This window comes from Lutjanus erythropterus, chromosome 18 (genome assembly GCF_056507025.1).
Source record: "Lutjanus erythropterus isolate fLutEry1 chromosome 18, fLutEry1.hap2, whole genome shotgun sequence".
NCBI classification, from domain to species: Eukaryota; Metazoa; Chordata; class Actinopteri; order Lutjaniformes; family Lutjanidae; genus Lutjanus; species Lutjanus erythropterus.
The window spans coordinates 33,544,978-33,566,263 of NC_139334.1; the positions used below are offsets into that span (position 1 = coordinate 33,544,978).

At 38.0% G+C, this 21,286-nt stretch overlaps 1 protein-coding gene across 1 annotated transcript; it reads right to left on the bottom strand.

Annotated features, from left to right (window-relative positions):
• Positions 1 to 8,178: 8,178 nt before the first annotated feature.
• On the bottom strand, positions 8,179 to 13,484 carry dio2 (iodothyronine deiodinase 2). The gene is made up of 2 exons (XM_084742719.1): positions 13,152 to 13,484; positions 8,179 to 9,308 (listed from the first exon to the last, which is right to left on the bottom strand). Exons 1-2 carry the CDS (start codon positions 13,374 to 13,376, stop codon positions 8,715 to 8,717), a joined length of 819 nt encoding a protein of 272 aa, XP_084598845.1. The 5' UTR covers positions 13,377 to 13,484; the 3' UTR covers positions 8,179 to 8,714.
• Positions 13,485 to 21,286: the final 7,802 nt, after the last annotated feature.

A 21,286-nucleotide genomic window follows, 5' to 3' on the forward strand; every position in this document is an offset into this window, starting at 1 on the left:
TGTTGGAAAGTATGTTTACAAGAATACCTTACCACTTTAAAACCTTTATTTTAGGAAAAGCTCACAGTGAATATTAATTTCTTTTTTCTGATATTTGCTGGTACATCCTGACCACCCCACAATAGAAGAATGGACAAATATTGTTGAAGAAATATGTACAATGGAGAAAAAAAGAAGAAAAGTTTCTTTCTTCACTTACAGATGGTAATTGTCTAAATAGGTTTCTTATATGAAAGTCACCGCCAGGCTTTATGAACTTAAATTAATACACCTTGTTATGTTATGGGGCTTATTTTCTTGTTAGTTTGTTTGTTTGCATGTATGTGTGTTTTTTTGTTTTTCTGTCCTCTCCCCTTCTCTCCCTGCAGTGTAAGGAAAGGTTTGCTTGGTTTCCACCAATTTTTTTGGTTTAAAATTTACATAATTTACCAGATTGTCTCCCAACATGTCAGAGCATTCTTCTGTTAATAGCCTATGCATCCCTCATTCAGAATGTAGTTATTGTACAATTTCTTGGCTGCATATTCCTTAATCCATATTAATCATATTACAGACTTGTAATGCTCTCTGTAACAGCAAGGATCTGTCTCTGTAGTTGTTGAAATGATGTCAACTGTCTTTAAAAAAAAAAGAACTGAAGAAAAGAAAATGACAAAATTACCAGGGACAAAAAAATGCATTATGAAAATCTTAAAATTAAGCATTTGCATCTGAGTCACCCAGTGGGAATTTCTGTTTTTCTGTCATGAATTTCCTTTTGATTCCTTTGTGACATAAAGACAACATATAAAACAGTTTCAGCAGCAAACATTCTCCTTTATTTCCACTTTATTTCTCTCTTGACATATTAGAAAAATAAAACATTGCAATAAGCAGTAATGAAAAAAGTGCAGTAGATTAAATGGAAAACAGTTGTGTACATCAGTTACTGAGACAAAACTAGTTTTAGCAGATCGACAAAGAAAACAGATGTGATGTTTCTGTGTCACGCTGACCAGGTGCAGTTCAGTATCCAACCAGAGACCGAGTCAGGGACTCTTTCGTCAAAGGTTTTCATTTGCACACCTTCGTCACTGTGAACCAGAACCAACCAATCTGTGTGTCCTGTGGAGCTAAAATGCTATCGCTTCAGCACGACACCTTCTATACCCATCTTTAACCTCACATCCCACACAAACAAACTGACTTTCAAGAGTTTCTGACCTTAACATTGAAACATGCCCTACAACACCATTTGAAAGTGAAAATCATCTATACTGAACCTCAATCGTAAAACATCACAGGCAGAGAACTTCACAGGTCTGCTCAGTTCCTCGTAACGTACAACAACCTGGGAACTGAGGCGGGTCAGAATCATGTTCAAAGTAATTGCCTTTGGGTGGCTTCCTTAAAAAAAAAAAAAATACAAAAAAAAAAAAAAAACTTCTGCTACCAGCATTTGGGCCTTTCAACCTTCTGTTGGATCAGGTATTATCCTCATGTCACTTTTCTGACAGTGCTGATAATGCACTTTAAGTAAATAAAAAAAATAATAATATAAACGATAAATAATATTGTATTTGCATTTTTACAACAAGGAACTCTTTTACTGTGGTCAATCTTTGAGAAGAATGTTCACTGTATATAAAAAGGAAGATTGCATGGATTTTTTTATATGAAAAATGTAGTGTCTGACTATTTCTTTTAGGCTGCATACAAAACAATTAACTTCCATCAACATGTCAGGTCAGGCTGTGTGTATCCTGAAAGGCAAGACCCAGGGCAGAAAAATCTGAAAAGCATTCACTGCTGATCCTTAAGCTTGTGGCTTTAAGCGCTTCTTTCTATGGTGACTTGACAGTAAGAGGACAGTGTTTAAAAACAAAGTCTCAAGAAAATAAGAACTGTCTGAATCAATAAAATTGGAGAGACAGAAATAAGATTTTGAAGTGAGATGGACACCCCCCCCCCCCCCCCCCCCCAACACAAGTGGAAATTATTCCTGTGTCAACCATTCTTACTGGTTGAGTCCACTAGGCACAGCATGTCTGTGGCATGGTTTTGATCCATCCTCCACGCATCCGCAGCCCCCACCAGAAGCATTTTGGCCACCTGATTATGTTTACTTGCTCATATTGTGTTGATTTAGTCTCCTTCCCTTGCTCTTTGTGCTTCTACCATGGATAAGTACACTATGTAGTTAAACAGTTCCTTTCATTTCTGTCTTTATGATTGCAAGTCTGCACTGGGGCTTTTATTTTGAAAAGACTTCTTGCCTGCTCCACCAGCTCTGGGCTAATTGACGTGGCACAGTGCGTATTTGAAGTGGAGGGGAAAGCTGGAGGCCGTAATGCAACGCAGCTGTACGCCACAGTGCCTGGTGGGATTTAGCTGCTAGAACCTTGTAGCCCCAGATTACGGGAGCTATTAGCATCTGGCTAAGAAAATGTAACACTGTAACAATCCTGGCACACTGCAAATCAGGCTAGCCCCTGACTAAAAACTAGGGCTTATTCCCTGAACATTGACTAAACTCAGGACTAAAAGGCACCAGCATTGAATTGGACTGAAGATTTTTAAAGAGTTGTCAGACATCAATCTAGAATGTAAACATTAGTCTCAAGTTCCAATGCCAACAGACATTTAACCCAGGGCTAGTAGATGTGCAGTGTGAATCCTATAGCCCTGGGCTCAGGTTAATCCACAGTAAACAATTGAGCCTTTCACACTGTACTTAGTACAGGTTGAAAAGCATTCTTAGACCCTTCTTAGCCCCAGGATAAGAAAGCTTTCACACCAGCCCAATCCCGAAAGATTACAGAGTAGAATACCTTGAATTAAGTCTTGAGCTTGCTGGTCCTGAGCCAGAGCAGGGTTAGCCCAAAGTTTGTTGGGTTATCCCTTGAAAATGGACTAAACACAGGGCTGAAAGGAGCCTGTGTGAAATGGGGCTAAAGGCTGTTACAGAATAGTCACGTGTCATTCTAGAATGTACACATTAGACGCTTGTTCCTGACAGACATTTAACCCAGGTCTAGTAGAAGTGCAGTATGAATTCTATAGCCGTGGGCTTAAGTTAACCTTGCGTAAACAGTTGGGCCTTTCAAATTGCACTTAGTCCAGGTCTAAAAGCATTGTTGGAACCTACTTAGCCCCAGGCTAAGGGAACTGTTAGCCCCAGGATAAGAAAGGTTTCACACCGGCACAATCCTGGTAGATTACAAAGTGGGCTAACCCCGATTTGAGCCTTGGGCTTGCTGGTCCTGCGCTGGTGCAGGGTTAGCCCCAAGTTTGTTGGGTTATCCGTTGAAAATGGACTAAACATGCTGCTGAAAAGTGCCAGAGTGAAATGGGAATAAAGGCTGTTACAGAGTAGTCACATGTCATTCTAGAACATAAACATCAGTCATGTGTTTCAACAGACATTTAACCCATGGCTAGTATAAGTACAGTGTAAATCGTATAACACTGGGCTTACGTTAACCCCGGGTTAACAATGTTAGTGTAAAAGGGGGCTAGATTATCTGAAAGTCAACTCATAACTCAGGGCTAAGGATATGCAGTGTAAAAAGCCCTTGAGTGTTCTTAGCCCCACAGAGAGATTTTAAGGTGGGCAAGTTAGTGGGGATACCCTGATGTAAGTAATTTAACTAAACAAAGGGCTAAAAGAAGCTGGTGTGAAACAGGGCTAAAGGCTACAGTGTGAATCGTATAGCCCTGGGCTTAGGTTAACTCTGGCTTAACAATGAGTGTGTGTGAAGTTATCCCAGGATCAACTCTTAGCCCAGCACTATCTTTAGAAGAGCAACCTTTATGGCGATATCCCACACTGTAAAACATCATGGGCTGAAAATGATGTTGCTAGAAAACAATCCAGGCAGCAATAATATAATATGCATTCTAATTAAATGACAAACTGTAATGTTTACATGCAGTAATTTACAGTGCCTATAAGAGTATTTTGAAGGTTTTTATGGTTTCATCATGCAATCAAAATAGATTCAATGTGGCTTTTTTTGACACAGACCCTTTTTGTGTCAAATAATTAGTATTCACCCACTTCAATAAGACACATATACCTCATCAGTAGTGCAGGCAGCTGGTTTTAAAAGTGACATAATTAGTAAAACTAAGGCCACCTGTGTATAGTCAAGAGGTTATAACTGGCCCTTCCCAAGACCCGCCCCTTTTTTGGTCTGTGTTCCATTGAGCACGCTTGGTAACCAGCGAAACCTTGGTCAACCTTCTCCTTGACAGTTCCCTGTACTTAGATATGCTATATGCTAGATTTGTCTTTGTTGGAAAGAAAACCAAATTTTGAAGATGGTTAAAGGACAATTGTTGGGGAGACATACTGTGTAGTCACATCTTAAGTTAGCTAATGTTATTAAAATGTGAGCTAATTACCTACCCAATTACTGGTGTAGAGAAGCTAGCTCACAAGTAATTTGCTATCATTAGCTGTAACTAGCTAATTGGTGACTGATGTAGAGCAGCTGGTTAGCTTTTTTTCAGTAAAGACCAGCCTAGAACATAACGTGTTTAAGTACAGGAAACAGGAACGTTCCGAGAAAGTTTCGGGGTTCCACAGGGTACCTGTCTTGCTCAACTGGAATTAAAATGGATCAATATGTCTGTATTATGGCAACACATATATACAATTAAGACAAAGTAACTCCATAAGAAAGGTTGAGGAGGAAAGTCATTGAAAAGCCAAAGTCAGAGGATGGATAGAGTTAAAATTCTGAGTCACTGAACATCTGTTGGAAATGAAAAGTGGACATCTGTCATAAACCATGGAGAGCTTCAGAAGGGGAGTAAGAAACAGAAAGACAGACTTTATTAGGCTGTCACCTCCAATAACAAATTCTACAAAGAGAAATAAAATGAAAGCCAGCTTGTTATGCAAATCGCTACATCCCTTCTATTCTGAAATCTTGTTTTTAAAGTAGGGTCACATTCACGAAGCTGCTTCACAAAGGTATGAAGACCAGTAAGGTCTTTACTGCACGCTGATGGACAGTAGCCATGTTAGGTGTCCAGTAGCCAACACTGCACTGGTTGTTCAGATTCAACACCAAATCCATGCAAAATAACTACGCACAAACAGCACATGAAAGCAGCCCAAATCCAACAGACTAAAGACATCCTTGACAGAAGACACAATCAGCTACACTGATCAGGTCAGAGTCACACAAACATTTACAATTCACTCATTCTTAAGAACTGGGACAAAACTGTATTTTGATTTTTACTTGTCAGTTATGCTGGAAAATATATTTAGATCAAACTCTTGGCTATTAAACCTTGTAACAGGCCAACTTCCAAGTGATTAATTGTTTATTAAATATAGACGTCTTGCAGAGTTGAAATGTTTAATTTTTTTAATTTCACAGCACAGTCACAGTGAGCAGCCATTTTATTTTTTAAAGTGCCTCAGAGTTCGCTTAATGTTAATTAAAATATACATTATTAAACCATAATTCTTATTTAGCTTTGATTTAGAAGAACTACAGAGTTGACATGTTATGGTTGAGACACATCTGATACTAATATTATGTAATGTATCTGTGGAAAAACAAAAAACTCACCAGTGATTTGAGCAGTATTCTGCCTGTTTTTAAACCAGGAAGTGAGACAGGGGTCCTTAGGGTATAGCTAACCCTTTTTATGCCTGATTAAATCATATTTTTGTACAAATCTGATGGGGTTGACAGAAATCTGGGACACAACTTTTTCCAGCGAACAACATTTTGGCCAACATTTTCATATAAATTTGATTTTAGAACAAAGAGGATTATAATAGGATATTTTATACCCATGTTATCTCAGTAGGTATTGTTAGTTTTAGATTTTGAAGACTTTTAACACATTTAACGTTTGAAGTTGTGAATTCTTGTCTGAGCCAAGGGTCTTTTCTGGCAGAGCAAGATTAAAAACTAAAAAAATGAAAGCAAAACAAAACAAATCATAAATTACATATATTTTATTATATAAATCCTTAAAGAATATGTTTTCACAAGAGAAATTGGTATTTAGAATGTTGGTATTAATGATTTTCTAAGGTTTTTTTTTTTTTTTTTTGATAGGACATGATTCGTGCCAATTCCCAAGACTGGAGATTTTGTCCTTCTGTCATTCATCGCAGCATTAGAAATGCTTTTGACTTTTAGTTTTTCGACACAGAACTAAAGACAAAATTTGGTTGTTCTCAGGTCTGAGCCCCTGTGGCTCACCCACAAGTCCAACACTGGAAATGGAAAGAATATGAATATGAGACAGCTGTAAATCTTCATCGAGCAGACATGTGCGATTAACCATTCGCAGCTTTATGGGAGAGTGGAAAAGAGAAAAAAAACAAAAAAAAAAACATGCCATCTGGGCTATAGTTTGCCAGCATGTATGTGGAAGGTTCTATGTTCTGAGGATATGTAGTGTTTGGCACCGTGTCTGGTGTAAACCAGTGTGAACCACCGTGAAACATGCTGGTGGCAGCATCGTGCTGTGGGGTTGCCTGCTCAGGAGGGTGGGGGGTGTGAAACTAGTGCAGGAAAGCACACAGAAACCCTGATGCAAGAGACCTGCCACTGGGGAGAAGATTTGTTTCCAGCATGAGGAAATAAGCCTAAAAGCATGTAGCTTGAAGCTACACAGGAATAGCTTTAAAAACAACAAGCTGCTGAGTCAGAGACCAGTTCTCAATCCAGTCAGGAATTTGCGGCTGGACTGAAAAAGGCTGTTCACTCGAGCTGTTCCATGCAACCTGACAGCTTGAGCGCTTTAGTGAAGACAAATGGGGAAAAATCGCACTGCCCAGATGTGCAAAGCATAAAGCGAAACCTATCCACACAGACTCGAGGTTGTAAATGCTCCCAAAGTTTCATTTACAAAAACTGACATGGAAGGGGGGTGAATACTTACTCTTTGAACCACACTGGAAAAATCTATTTTCACTTTTATTACGAGTGTTTTTTTCTGTGGACCAGTGTCAGAAAAGCCACCTTAAATCATCTTTGCTTCAATATCATGAACATGAAAACTTCCAAGTGGATAAATGCTTTTCATAGGGACTGTATGGACAGTAAAGAAATGTGTATATATATATAGCTGTCAGATGGAGAACAGTGGTCAGCATGTACTGTATGAATGAATATTTGCCCAAAGAGATAGGAGCGTAGATAAAGATCATACATAGAGTTAAGTTGTTGACAACAGTGCATAGTACATACTTCATAAAACATATTTAAAGAATCTGAATTTCAGTTTTCTTCCCTATTTCAGTCAGTTGTCCTTTTCGTTTCCAATGGAAATCACATAAAACATGATTTTAGCAGCTAAAAGTGGGCATAAATAAGATTTTATGGCAGCATACTGCTGCCACGTAAGAAAAGTATGATCAGTAATACATTATAACGTGAAACGACTATTGTTGCTATGAAATGTTTCATGTTTTAACATGAAAACTTACAACATAAAATGTGTCATGTTATCACGTGATTTTCCCAAAGTTAAATTTTGTTCATGTCCATCCCAGTTTTTCAAAGTCCAAGGTGATGTCTTTAAATGTCTCACTTTGTCACTCCAAAACCAAAAGATATTCAGTTCAATATAATAATAAACTGGTAAAAAGCAGGAAATCTCCTTATCTGAGAAGGCCAAAACAGCATTTTCTGCCATTTTGCATGAAAAATCACTTTAACAATTAATCAGTTGTCAAAATAGCTGAATTTTTTTTTTACATCTCGCCTGGATGAGCAAGTAAGTTGCCAGATTTTCTTGCCCAACATGGCATTTTATTTGCCCGGGGCAAGTGGGTAAGCCTCATTGTTGGGCCTAGATTGTTATAACATGATAAGTCATCTTAAAAGCATCACATTCACCTAAGGTGAAACATTTTATGTTACAACAATAAGTTACCATGTTATAACCAGATAGATAGTATATTAGTTTATTCTTATATCATGATAAGTTTGTATGTTGTAATAAGATTAAAATACCTTGTTATGACTTGAAAGACATCAAATTATGAGAATATACTTTTCATGTTATAGCATGACAGTGGTCAGTTTTTCTTCCATAAGACGAAGCGCACACACACTGTCCACTTTATGATGCCTACAGTCAACTTGCTAACTATTCAGTTTGAAAGGACCTGCATGCGAAAAATTGGCCTGATTTCAGAAGTAAAAGAACTTTTGGAACTTTTTGGCACAATATTACAGTGATGGAAGAAGTGCTTAGAAATACCACAGTGTAGAAATACTCTGTTACAAGTAAAAGACCTGCATTCAGTGAAAGTACAAAAGTCTTAGCATCAAAATTTACTGAAAGTACAAAAAGTAAAAGTATTCATTAGGCAGAATGGCCCATTTCTGAATAATGTGTATTATATTACTGAACTGTAATAACTGATGCATTGATGTTCCGTCACTTTGACCATGAAGCTTGTAAAGTTGGGCTTATTTCTTTAAAATTTAGTGCAGTAAGAAGTACAAAATTTCCCTTGGAATTGTACTGGAGAAATATAAAGTAGCATAAAATGGAAATGCTCGAGTATAGTACCTCAAATCTGTACTTAAGCACAGTACTTAAGTAAATGTACGTAGTTACTTTCCTTCACCAACATAACACACCTTTTGATTCAGCCTTTCATGCTTATACACAACCAGATAATGTCATTAGTTCCCTACTGAAATACAGGACATGTCCTCTTCTGTGCTTGTCCTTCAGTACTCCTACCGTTTACCGTAGCTCTGTTCCAGCCACTGCCGCACATCCTTCAGATTGTAAAAAAAAGGCCCCTTCCCACCCAGATACGCGATCTTTCTCTGTTGTACGATACACACCCGTTCATTGGACACGCCGTACGCCACATTGGCATTGTTGTCCATGCAGTCAGCCACCAGCTGGCACTGCGGCGGCAGGGAAAAGTGCTCAATGAGTTTGCGTGCCGCCCCTATCCTCTCCTCCAGGTTCTGATGTTTCCGCACGCTGAAAGAGCAAGCGCCCATGGGAGGGGCCACCCAGCCGTCGGACGGGTGGGCCTCGTCAATGTACACTAACAGGAAATCAGCCACATCGCTGAAGTCCTCCACCAGCTGCCGGAAGGCTGGCAGGTGGCTGATGAAGGGGGGTCAGGTGGCCGAGCCGAAGTTGACCACCAGAGGGCGGTCTGAGGACTCAAAATCCAGGAGGCGGCACTCGTCCCCATTACGGATCCTGGCACCAGGCGGCACATTGGTCATGTTGCTGATGTTGCTGCTGCTCCACCGAGGGACGTCAGGCACCTTCACCAGTTTGGAGTTGGGTGCCTCACAGCCAAGTTTCACCTGAGGACATCAAAATATGTTTACTCACACAATGCAAAGACATGTACAGTAACTTTTACCTCCTGCAAAACTGTTCATATTGTGTCTGTCTTCATTGTAAAGCCTTTGACACTGAGATAAACGGTAGGGACTCCCTGTTGTGACTGTTTATCAGTTTATAATAATTATTGTTTTAAATCAATGAGCTTCAATTTATTCTTCAGTCCTTCTTGTCTGATAATACAATATTCAACTATACAATTACAATACGACAAAAGTAGAAGCATGTTACTCCACGTTTACACCTATGACAATAACATAAAAATATTTTAAAATGTAATAAATATACAATAAATGCAACACCCTTACAATTAATATTCTTGTTTTAATTTTTATGAAACCAAGTGTGAAATTACCCATAATCTTTATCTTTCCTCTTTTTTTGTTTAGATTGAATTTTACTGTCATTTGAAATTGTTGATATTGTGGACATATACACCTGTATTATTATTTTTATTATTATTATTATTATAAGAAAAAAGAGAACACATCCACATTTCCACCACGTGAAATGTCCAATTTGCACACATTACAAGTGGCTGTTGCACTGTCTTCACTGTTCAGTTTAAAATACCTCCAAACTGCAGACATTTTCACTGTCCTGAGGTGACACGTTTGCCCTGCGTTAGCTTACTAACTACCAGCTCATTACTATTATGTTGTCTGAATTCCCTGCCTGCCATAAATTGTGACGTTTACGGTGTTGTTTCCATCTGTGCAACAATGAATATTGATGTTGTGGAATTTATTCAAATTAAAAATAAGCCATTGTCATTCCATTTGACAATCTCTTTGTACCTCAGGATGAATTTAAAACGTGAACATGCCCATGCTTGTTGTTTTTTAAGGTTAAATCCGATAATTTCCACCCAATTCCGATCATTTGAAAATCACGTGATCGGACCCGATTTCCGATCACATGATCGGATCAGGACATTCCTAATCACAATATTATCAAAATTGCAATATCGCCAACTTTAAAAAAAAAAAAAAATAGGAAAAATGTGAGAAAACAGCATTATAATGAGGTACTGTAGCACTGCAGAGATGCTCTGACTGAAAAATCTTGAAATAGAAAGAAAACCTTCTTTAGTACAGATGCCAACAAATGTCACATCATAAAGATTTGAACAGTTTTTCTTTTTAATAAAAATAAAAAAACTGCATTCCCACTTATCATATTGCATATGGTGATCTCAGTGTCAGTTAAAATAATTGCAATATGACTTTTTTTTTAATATTATGCTGTCCTAAATTGCAATACACATAAATATACATTAAAAGTAACAGCCGATATACTGATGTCAGATGTGTATCAGCCCCAGAAATCCAGTATGGGTCAGGCTCCAATAATACATATAGTGTACACACACACACACACACACACACACACACACACACACACACACACACACAAACACACAGGGAATGAGAAAAATTCTCAAGAAGCTAAATTCAAGTCTTTCTTTATCTTCAGTGATTCAGTGTCAACTCACACACACACACAGGTGTTTTCACTCTAGCTAACTTCATGATCTGCTCAGGTTGACACTGGATGGAGTTTTATGCCACATTCTTGTTATTTGTTTTACACTGTAACACAAAATAAGATAATTTTCTCTTTCTTTAACTGAACAACATGCATGCAGTGCTTGTACAGAAAAAGACACAGTACACTCTGTATTTCAGGCAGGACAATAAAGCCTGAACTGAACTGAGGTCTTGAACATGTGGTATTGATAAATTATCAATTCTTCTGACAGCCTTAGAGTGCGGCTACAAGGTTAGCAGCGGGGCTAATCTAATTCTAGAATGATGTTTTTTTTTTCCCGCTGACATTGTGTAAATGCAGCATTAAAGCACAGTAACACATGCACATTTGTGGCACCGCTTGGCATTGAGTTCAACTGGGTGAACTTTGCCCAGCGAAGCTTCAACCAATAGGAAAGATGCGTGTGGCATTCGCCTTTGGCGGGCGAATGTCACTCCCCCATATTCACACATGTGTAACCCTGTGCTTAGGCTGAGACTTAGATGATGATGCTTCATGAACTAATTAAGATAAAAATGTTTAGAAGGGATAGGTCACCCCAAAATCAAAAATTTACATTTTCTCTCTGGCGTGTAGTGCTATTTATCCATCTAGACTAGAACTAAATGGCACTCGATTTGTGGTGTTCAAAGCCCTTTGAAAAACTCAATATCAGTGTCTTTTTCCAGAAGTCATGACCTGCTTACTCAAGATAATCCACAGACCTTGTTATAAGCAGTTTCATGTAAGAACTACTTTCTTTCTACTTGGAAAGAAAGTAGTTCCGGTAGATTAAAATGCAGAAAGAAAGTAGGTCCTACATGAAACTACTCACAACTAGGTGTGTGGATTATCTTGAGTAACTGGGTCATGATTTCTGTAAAGAGACACTAGTATTGCATTTTTCAAATGTATTTTTTGGTGCTTTGAGCACCACAACCCAAATTCCATTTGGTCCCATTATAGTGGCGAGAAGGCAGACATCTCTACGACTGACTCACACGAAAAAATGGATAAATGGCACTACACACCAGGGAAAAATGTGAATTTTTGATTCTGGGGTGAACTGTCCCTTTAAGTAGTCCAATGGACAAAGGCCAGACAGAAGCCAATTAAGCACAGTCTGTACACGCCCACACAGCTCCAACAGAGGATCTGATCAGGAACAGTGACTGTCAACACCTGACTGGTTCTAACAGTTCAATAACAGATGTGTCTGTAGTTCTTGTTAAAAAGTGTCAGCTTTAAAAATCTCAATAAAATAACTTCTTGATTGAATAAAATAAAAAAAAAACATAAATTTATTCCAAAGCATATCACATAAATCTGAATTGACTTCAGTTTGTGACTTCAAACCTGTGAGCAGTTTATAATATAATACATTGTATCATAGTGCTGACAGGTTACTGACATAATTTATCATACAATAGTTGCCACGTGCAACAAGTTAAACTACAAGTGTATGAAGTTCCCATCTGGACATGTAGTAGAACAAAATACATGTGGAGCTCAGTGTGAATGGAGGGAACAGACTGGTTAAGTGTGCGCACGGACACCGCGCCCTCGGAACCAACTTAGTGACCTCCGCGCTGCCTGAACTGTGAGGAGGGCGGAAAATGTCAGGCTAAATGATGAATTATTAACTTGTACTCTACAGATGCTGTCATACACCTTATTTTCGGTCATTTTGTCTGATATTATCAAATTATGAATTAATCTGCAGCTCAGGAACTTGGCAATGACTAACCCTTAACGTAACTAAAATATTAACAACAAATTTCACCCTCACATAGTTATCTCACAGCCGCAACAGAAAAGTATGTAAATGAGAGAGACACTGTGGTGAATTCGGCTGCATTACAACACAATATATATGACTACAGAGAGCAAGAAAGAGCCAGAATGAAGGTTTGACCGCCAACCCTCCCTGTCTGTCTGTCTCTCCCCTCTCTCTCTCTCTCTCTCTCTCTCTCTCTCTCTCTCTCTCTCTCTCTCTCACACACACACACACACACACACTCACACATTCTCACGCGCACTAACTTGACACATGAAAAAAACAGAAAATAATTTAGCTTTTCTATCTATATATGTTCAAATAACGAGAAATCATACGGGAACTTGCCAAAGATTTGACCGTGCGCCCTCGGTTAGATATGTGGAGACATGCATGCGTAAAGTTTAAAATGTGAAGCCATATAGTCGATTTATAACATTGTCAAAGTTTAATTCACTTCACAATGATCCATATTAAAAATCGGCACTAGCTTTACCTGTTTGTACGCGTCCAGGAGGAAGCTGTTCCAAATGGAGCGCAGCCCCGCGGAGGTCAGCATGCGGCGCCACTCTCCGGAGCGGGCGGACCTGGAGCAGCTGAGCAGCGACACGACGCGCTTCACCAGCACCACGGAGTCGTACAGCGCGAGGAAGAGACAGTTCGAAAAGAAGCCTGGCAGTATCTGGAGTGTCACGAGCAGGTCCTCGCTCGCCATTCCCATCTTCTCTGTCTGCGCTCAGACCAGTTCCTCCAGACTGTCCTTCATTACGCGCAGCGCGGTGTCGTAGGTCTCAGCGGCTGTCCTCATAGTTCCTTGCCCGGCTCCATGGACTGTGCGCAGAGAATGAGGGAGGAGGTGTAGCAGGTGGGTGTTCTTTTCCTCTCCAGGTGTTGAGCGTTGTGCGCGGTGACGCGAGGCCGCTGGAGCTCCGTGACTCTTTTTAAAGGAACGAACATTGTAGTTCACATTAAGCCTCGCGGCTTATCTTTGGAGCAAGATTCTGACGTCAGATGTGGAGCATACCCTCTGATCCCTCCTTCCCCTCCTATCCTCCCTCAGTGGAGGCACAGTGACTCAAACAAGCTGCAATTCCACTTTTTTTTCCTGCATTTTTGTGTTTGCTGTCTGGTATTTGGAATTGTATTGACCCTGTGGAGAAACAAACAAACAAACAAACAAAAATACACCACAAATACTCAGACATAGTGCAGTTTAATCAAACAAGAGTCAGACTTTTACAGGATGTTACCTATTTATTATACTAGGTATATTAAATATGAAATATCTGTTTATTCATTTATTCATTCATTGTTTGGATTTTGTGCTATGTTGCATGTTACAGGTGCACCAGTGTACACTGTTAAAGTCTGTGTAAAGGAAAAAAAGGACTTTTTCTTTCAAACATATATTTTTTTATCACCATAAGCTAATGTTTTGCACATGTGACCTATTTAATGTTCGTATTTATTGTTATTTTATACTGAAATCTCATGGTTTGATGCAGAATTTTCCTGTTATCCAAGATGGAGTTCTCCTAAGGAAGACAAGAGGAAGAAAAAATAAAGAAGACTGGGACCTGAGTTGTGCTGAACTGTGGAGTTAAACAGTTTAAGTGCTGTTTATCATTCCTGTGTTGAGGAGTTTTTGGGTGGACCTAAAATATAGGTCGCTGAGGAAGTGGAGCCAGGACACCCCCAACACTACATAAGCCCTACGAACTGACAAACAAACCATCTTTCTCACCCCTCACCCTCCTTAATAGTCAGTTATGACAGTCCAAATCAGTCCAGCAGTTCACTTCAGCTCACTTCACTTCCAACAACCCCACACAGAAGAAGTCCTCTTCGTCCTCTGGCTCTGGTGGCTCAAACATGTCTGGACATGTCCAATAAAGCTGTGAGATGGAGCGTCCATGTTTCAGGTGGTTTTCAGGTGGTAGTGGTGTTTGATGCTGAGACACGTCCCCAGTGTTTCAGAGCAGAAAAAAATGATAATTTTATCATGACTGAGACCTAATTTTATATACTTGGAATTTTTTAAAAAACAATTCAAATTTAGCTGGGATGTTAATAACATGTTTTTGTGGTGTGACAGTCTCAGAACATGAATCTTTGACAAAAACCTTTGTTTTAATTAATAAAAAACTGGGCTGCCTGAAAGTTTAAGTTTACTAAAACAGAAACTTGATATTAATTCCATTATACTAAAGAAAACATGTTCAATGGACTTAAGATACTGTACTGACTTTGGAAATCTACTAATATTTCAATTTCTTTATATTAACAAGTTGATTGAACTCTGTACAGTACATTCAATCAACTCACCATTTCATGTCAGAAGACTTCAAGTTAGAAGAACTCAAGTCAAAAGTTCTTAAGTGTTCTGAAAATAAAAAAAACTAGAGGTTTTCAAAGTTTAATTAATGTGAACAAATAAAATTTGTTTTACATTTATTCAATCAAAAACTAGTAAAATTCCACACTAATACCCTGTATGAATTCAACTAAACTGTTTATAGTTCTGACTATTTGAAAAGTAGTGTATTACCCATATTACTATATATAGTATTAGAGAAGTATTACTTTGAAACCTGACATGTTATGATAGAAATAGGCTATATGCAAAAAGTTATAAAGAAAATATTTTTTGAAAAGTTCCACTTCTCTCATTTGAACAAAAGAAATTAGGAGGGAAAAAAAGAGCAGCACCTTCAAAAAAGATATTTCTCTTTAGATATGAATAACTCAAACTCTACTGTGTTCAATACCGTAGAAAAGCAAATCAAATTCACATGATATGATAACAGTCAGTTTTCATACCACACTGAAATGAGTGTACAGCTGAACATGGAGGACCACACCTGTCAGAGAATAGTAGTATTATCTGATTATACAATAAATATAATACTAAAGATAGACATTTTTTGCAAATTAATGTATTAACACATAAGTGAATAATTTAAATTAAAAAAGTGATTATTATTATTATTTGATGTTTGAATTGACAAAAAGAGAATTTTTTTACAAATGAAATATTAATATAGATAAACAGTCCAAATTAAAAGGGGAAAAAGTCAATAAGCACATCATTTAAAAGAAAGCACATTCATGCATTCATAAATAAATAAATATGAATTTTAGCTACGTGATTTGCTGAGTCCTTTAGCTTCTCCTGTTAGCTTTTCCATTTAGCCTTTCTGTCAGACTTTTTTGCTTGCTTGTAAACAAGATAAAACAACCACCTATTTATTTAAAGATTCAAAATGGTTCGAACTGAATTCTAATTTGTATTATTTGATGAAATGCTTTATAACTATTTCCGTGACACTTGTGGTCCTCCAGCAGTCCTATATTTGAACAACTCTTATTTACTTTGATTCGGACCATGTTACAACTGATAAATCTGACATTGCTTCTTTAAAATACATTTGATTCACACGCCAAATATCTATGTTACCTAGCTCTCTGGGTTTCTTATACAAGCTGTAATGAAGGACATCATAATATTCAGGTCCTTCAGACCCACCAAATGAGTCCTACGCAGTCACACATAAGGACATAACACTTCTTGGACAGGACAAATGTTGTCTGTGGAATTTGTCCACACAGCAACTATTAGTCCCTCAGAACATTTGAGGCAAAAACATGTTGTGTAAAAATAATCTGGTGGCAACAATGTAATGATGGAATCATTTATATTTTGGCCACTGCACTTCTAACACAGTGATAAACCAGAATGAACAGACTTCTTCAGGGGGCAGTGCTTAATGGTTATGTTTGAGAATATGGACATTTCTGAAACCCCCTGGCATCTTTTAGTAAGTGGAGTAAAAGTTATCTGCTTTTGCCACAAATGTTGCAACAACATCTGCTAATAAAATCCAGTCACCATGAGGACACGGTTCCACAAGTACGCACATTCTGTACTCAAGTAGAGGTACAGATACTTGTATTCTTTACTCTAGTAAAAGTGAAAAAGTACAGGCTCTAAAATGTCTAAAAGTAAATAGCGTCCCTCTAAAAGACATTTCTATCAGCTGTTTCTGAGCTGAACTTCACCTTTTCTTTTCGTCTTGTTACGTCTTTTACACTGTTTTCATCTTGTTATTTATTTTACCCTGTTTATGTTTATTTACTTGTTTAAAAGGGACCATGTAAAGTTTAAAACAAAAAAATCTGACAATTTGATGTGCCGTAGCACATTATAGTTTAGAGCTAATTTGTATAGTCTTGTTACCTCTTTACATAATTTTTGTCTTATTTCTTTGTGGTTTTCAACTTTTTACGACCTTTATGTTGTTTTGTCTTGTTACATCTTTTACGTCATTTTTGTTTTGTTTCATCTTCTTGCACTTTTTACATTGTGTTTGTGTTGTTACATTGTTTCCGCTTCTGTCGTTTTGTTACATCTTTTACATTGTTTATGTTTACTTATTTATTTATTTAAAAGGGACCATGTACGGTTTAAAACATAAATCTTACTATTTGATGTACCATACCAGATTATAGGGCTAAATTGCATCTGTAGTCTTGTTATCTCTTTTGCGTTATTTTTATTTTCTTAGTTGTCTTTGTCCAATTTGGCGTTTTCATCTTGTTACATCATTTACATGCTTTTCATCTTCTTGCATCTTTTATATTGTGTTTGTTGAGTTCCAATTTGTTACATTGTTTTTGTCTTAGGTAGTTTTTCATCTTATGTTATTTTTCTCTCGTTACTTCTTTTACATTGTAATTCTCCTGTTATACCATTTTTGACTTATGTTTTATGTCATTTTTGTCTCATTTCTTTTGTAATTTTCACCTTGTTATGACTCGTATTCGTCTTCTTACGTCATTTTAGTCTAATTACATCCTTTATGCTGTTTTCTCCTTGTTATGTCTGTCATGTGTGATATGCACTGATGGATCCACCAAGGAATCATGTTTTCCATGTGTTTTTTTTTTGTCCCATCCATTTAGATTGAAATCAGTCTTGATTTTAGGAAAGCAGTGTGCAATGGCACAAAATAAAAATAATTAATAATTCCACTCAGATACATTCAAAATAAAGTAGCGAGCCTGTTTTGAAAATGTAAGAAGTAGAACGTACAGATATTTGTGTTAAATGCAGGGGAGTGAAGTAAAAGTTGTCAGAAAAATAAATACTCAAGTAACGTACAGATATCTGAAAACTCTTCAGTACAGCAACAAAGTATTTGTACTTAATTACTTCCTATCTCTGCTCTAGAATACTGCTGCTTCTTCAATATATCTATATGCTTGCATTAATTTTAGCGACATGTTTGTGACATGATTTCTAATTTAATCATTCTCATCTTCTAGTGTTTGTAGAATAAAGGTGATGTATTCACACCCTAGTGGTGAGCTGGGAAAAACTAAACACAAAACTGAAAAAGAGTCGCTGTTCCATAGCTGTGTTTCTGTGAAGTTTCTTAAAATAACCAAATGCTCATCCATTTGATATGTTTACTTTGATGTAACCCGACTAAAGAAAAGGAGAGCAGTCACAGACGACAGTGGAGGAGACATGTAATGAAGGATCATCGCGAATCTTCAAAATGCACCAGCCTATATTCACCCACAGCTATCTGTCATGTAATCATGTAGACCCATACTGTTCAAACATGAACAGCATGCATTGGTTTCCCAAATAATCTCACATTGACTCTCGTGAACTCAGTGAACAGACAGTGAGGCAGAAGGAGAAAAGGAAGCTGGAGACAGAGCAGACATGTGCGACTTGGAGGTCGTCACCTTATACACACAAATAGACGCGCAGTTACTGACAGTGTCATGTTTGCACCAGATCATCTGGGAAACATGGGGACAGAGGGAAGGTGTAGACAGCAGGGCAGGCACAGGTGACTCGGAGGAGGTGAGTGAGAGTGGGCATCTTCTTGGAAACCACGACAGAAATAAACCAGACTGAGAGGGCTTTTGTGTCAGGGACCTGGACCAGATCCAAATACACATGACTCCAAAGGTCCAGTTTGTTTGATTAGTGTGATCACTGCATATCATACAGTGACCCGCTGTATATATTTTACGTTTTTTTTTATCTTGTTACATTTTTGTCTTGATACATCTTATTTCATTTTCATCTGTTCATGTTTTATAATTTTTGTGTTAGTTTTTATGTAATTTTCATCTTGTTACATCTTTTATGTTATTTTCATTTTCATCTTATTTGGTTTACATCTTGTTTTGCCTTGTTTTTTTTTACGTTGTTTTCTTCTTGTTACATCTTTTACGTTATTTTCATTTTCATCTTAATTCGTTTTCATCTTGTTACATCTTTTACGTTATTTTCATTTTCATCTTAATTCGTTTTCATCTTGTTACATCTTTTACGTAATTTTGGTTTTGTTATGTCTTTTATATCATGTTTGTCTTGTTACATTTTGTTATGTTGTTTTTTGTCTTATGTCGTTTTCTTCCTTTCATGTGTGATATGCGCTGATGGCTGCTCCAAGTAATCATCTTTTCCATGTGTTATATAATATAATTCCCCTCAAATACGTTAAAATTATGATAAGAAGCCTGTCTTGAAGATGTTATTAGTATTATTAGACAAGAGGGCTTTCAAATCAGTGACCTGGGGCCGGATCCAAGTACACTTGACCCAAAAATCCATTTGTTTGATTAGTCTGGACACTGCGTACCATACCCAGCTGGACATGGGTCAACAAACTGCGTCCACTTGAAAAGGTCGTCTCGAGTATGGTTCGCATCAGCCGGGAAAACTAATTGTACCAAAAAAAGGAAGTGGACTGCAATTGGGATTTTGCAACTGGCAGGATTTTCTAAACGATAGCAATCACATAAATAGACAGAACAGAACGTGAAATAGACAGAACAGAACGTGAAAGCTGACGGACATGGGAGTGGACAGTGGGGCCAGCTGTACTTGATGTGAAAACAGCCTTAGTTTGCAGAATATTGTCTAAATTTTAAAACCAAACTATTTGGTGATTTGGGTGTTTAAGGGCAGGTTCACACCTAAAGATCCGGTTCATGAAATGAACCAATGCGAGGATTATTCATTGTTTAAAGTTTCCAAAAGGTGTGGTTTGCATTCAAAAAGGCCAAACTCAAATGGTCCAGAAACTGTAAAGCCTTTACACAGCTGTAAAACAGTGGACATTTTATTCCCTATAAATTCTTTGCAAAACTGCAAGAGGTCACTCAGTAGAGTGCAGATCCCAGGAAACAGACAGTGAAGCACCTACTGCAATGCCACCACAACTGCCAGATGCAATCAGCAAAGATTTGCAAAGTTCTGCCAACATTAACATGATCCCTACATACGCTGTCTCGAGCTGAAACAAGATTTCAAACTGAGGCACTTGTCAACCTAGTGACTGGATAAGAAGAGCGAGAATGTCAAGCTGTCAATGTCAATGAGAACTGTAAAAACGCAACACACGCTTATTTAAAGGGGAGCTAACTGGCTAGCTTTGGCTCGACTTGTTTAGGGTCACCATATATGTATCTTTGGTTTTACATAAATTACTCTCGCTGGGAAGTTTGAATTGCACTTAGAGTAATTTAATGAGTTGCTGCCCACAGGTTTGTCACCCGCCAGTCCACTACTAGTACACCAGTCACCAAAACAAGAAGATAAAACAGTTTTTTAACCAGTGAAATGACACATGGAGTGGTACGCTTCTAGTCAGACCAGACAGTGGTTGTTTGGTCTGCACCAGAATTTGAGTTCGGTGTTCACACCAACCCAAATGAACCGCACCAAGGGGGTAACTGCTCCAGGGTTCGATTTAACCGGACTGAACAGAGCTGGTGTGAACTTGTCCTAACAGAGAGAACACAGAATAAGAGGAAACTACCATCAGAGAGAAAGGCTACTGGAGTAGCTACATATAGCTGTAAATTCAAGAGTTCATAGAGTACAGAGTGCACAGTGTGCCGACATTAGTTGGAATGTTGGCACCAAAGCAAAACTGATATATTGCGCCATATAAGCAGAGTCTCACATCAAAAAGGAAAAAGATAGAGAATTCTCCCAGAATGCAGAGATACACCCTGCTGGGTTCAAGTGAGACTGCGCAGCTGGAGACACAGATGAGCCATGTCAGAAATAAAGTGTTGCAAACCCAATCTAACATATACTTGCTAACTCTGCAGTTATTATCTCCCACAGGCGGACATCTGGAGGGGATCATTGATTTTGTCATTTGTGAGTGTGAGTATTACATCCCTCCAGTTTTTGAAGACCTAAAGCATGCACTGGCACCAACTATGTCCTGCCAGTTTGTCAAGAAGGAGGCCACAAAAACACTCCAAAGTCTTTTTTTAAACTTTTAGTTTTCATTTATCATTGTTGTAGTGATTCCTACATGTAGCATACATACTGCAATCAATTTTAAAAATGTATATTTCAACTAAAATGTGTGCCATATCTTACATTTATGGCTCAGTACCTTTTCTTCTAAACTGCTGAATCCTGAGTCTCTGTCGGCTAGCCTTGGATGCCAAATCCCAAAAAAGAAAAGTCTCCGATGAAAATACAGAATGTGATAGTTGCGATTCTAGACAGAGTTTTCGTTTACTTTTCTGGCCAAAAATGGCTCTTTTGATAATAAAGTAAAGGTTGCAGACCCCTGGTGTAGC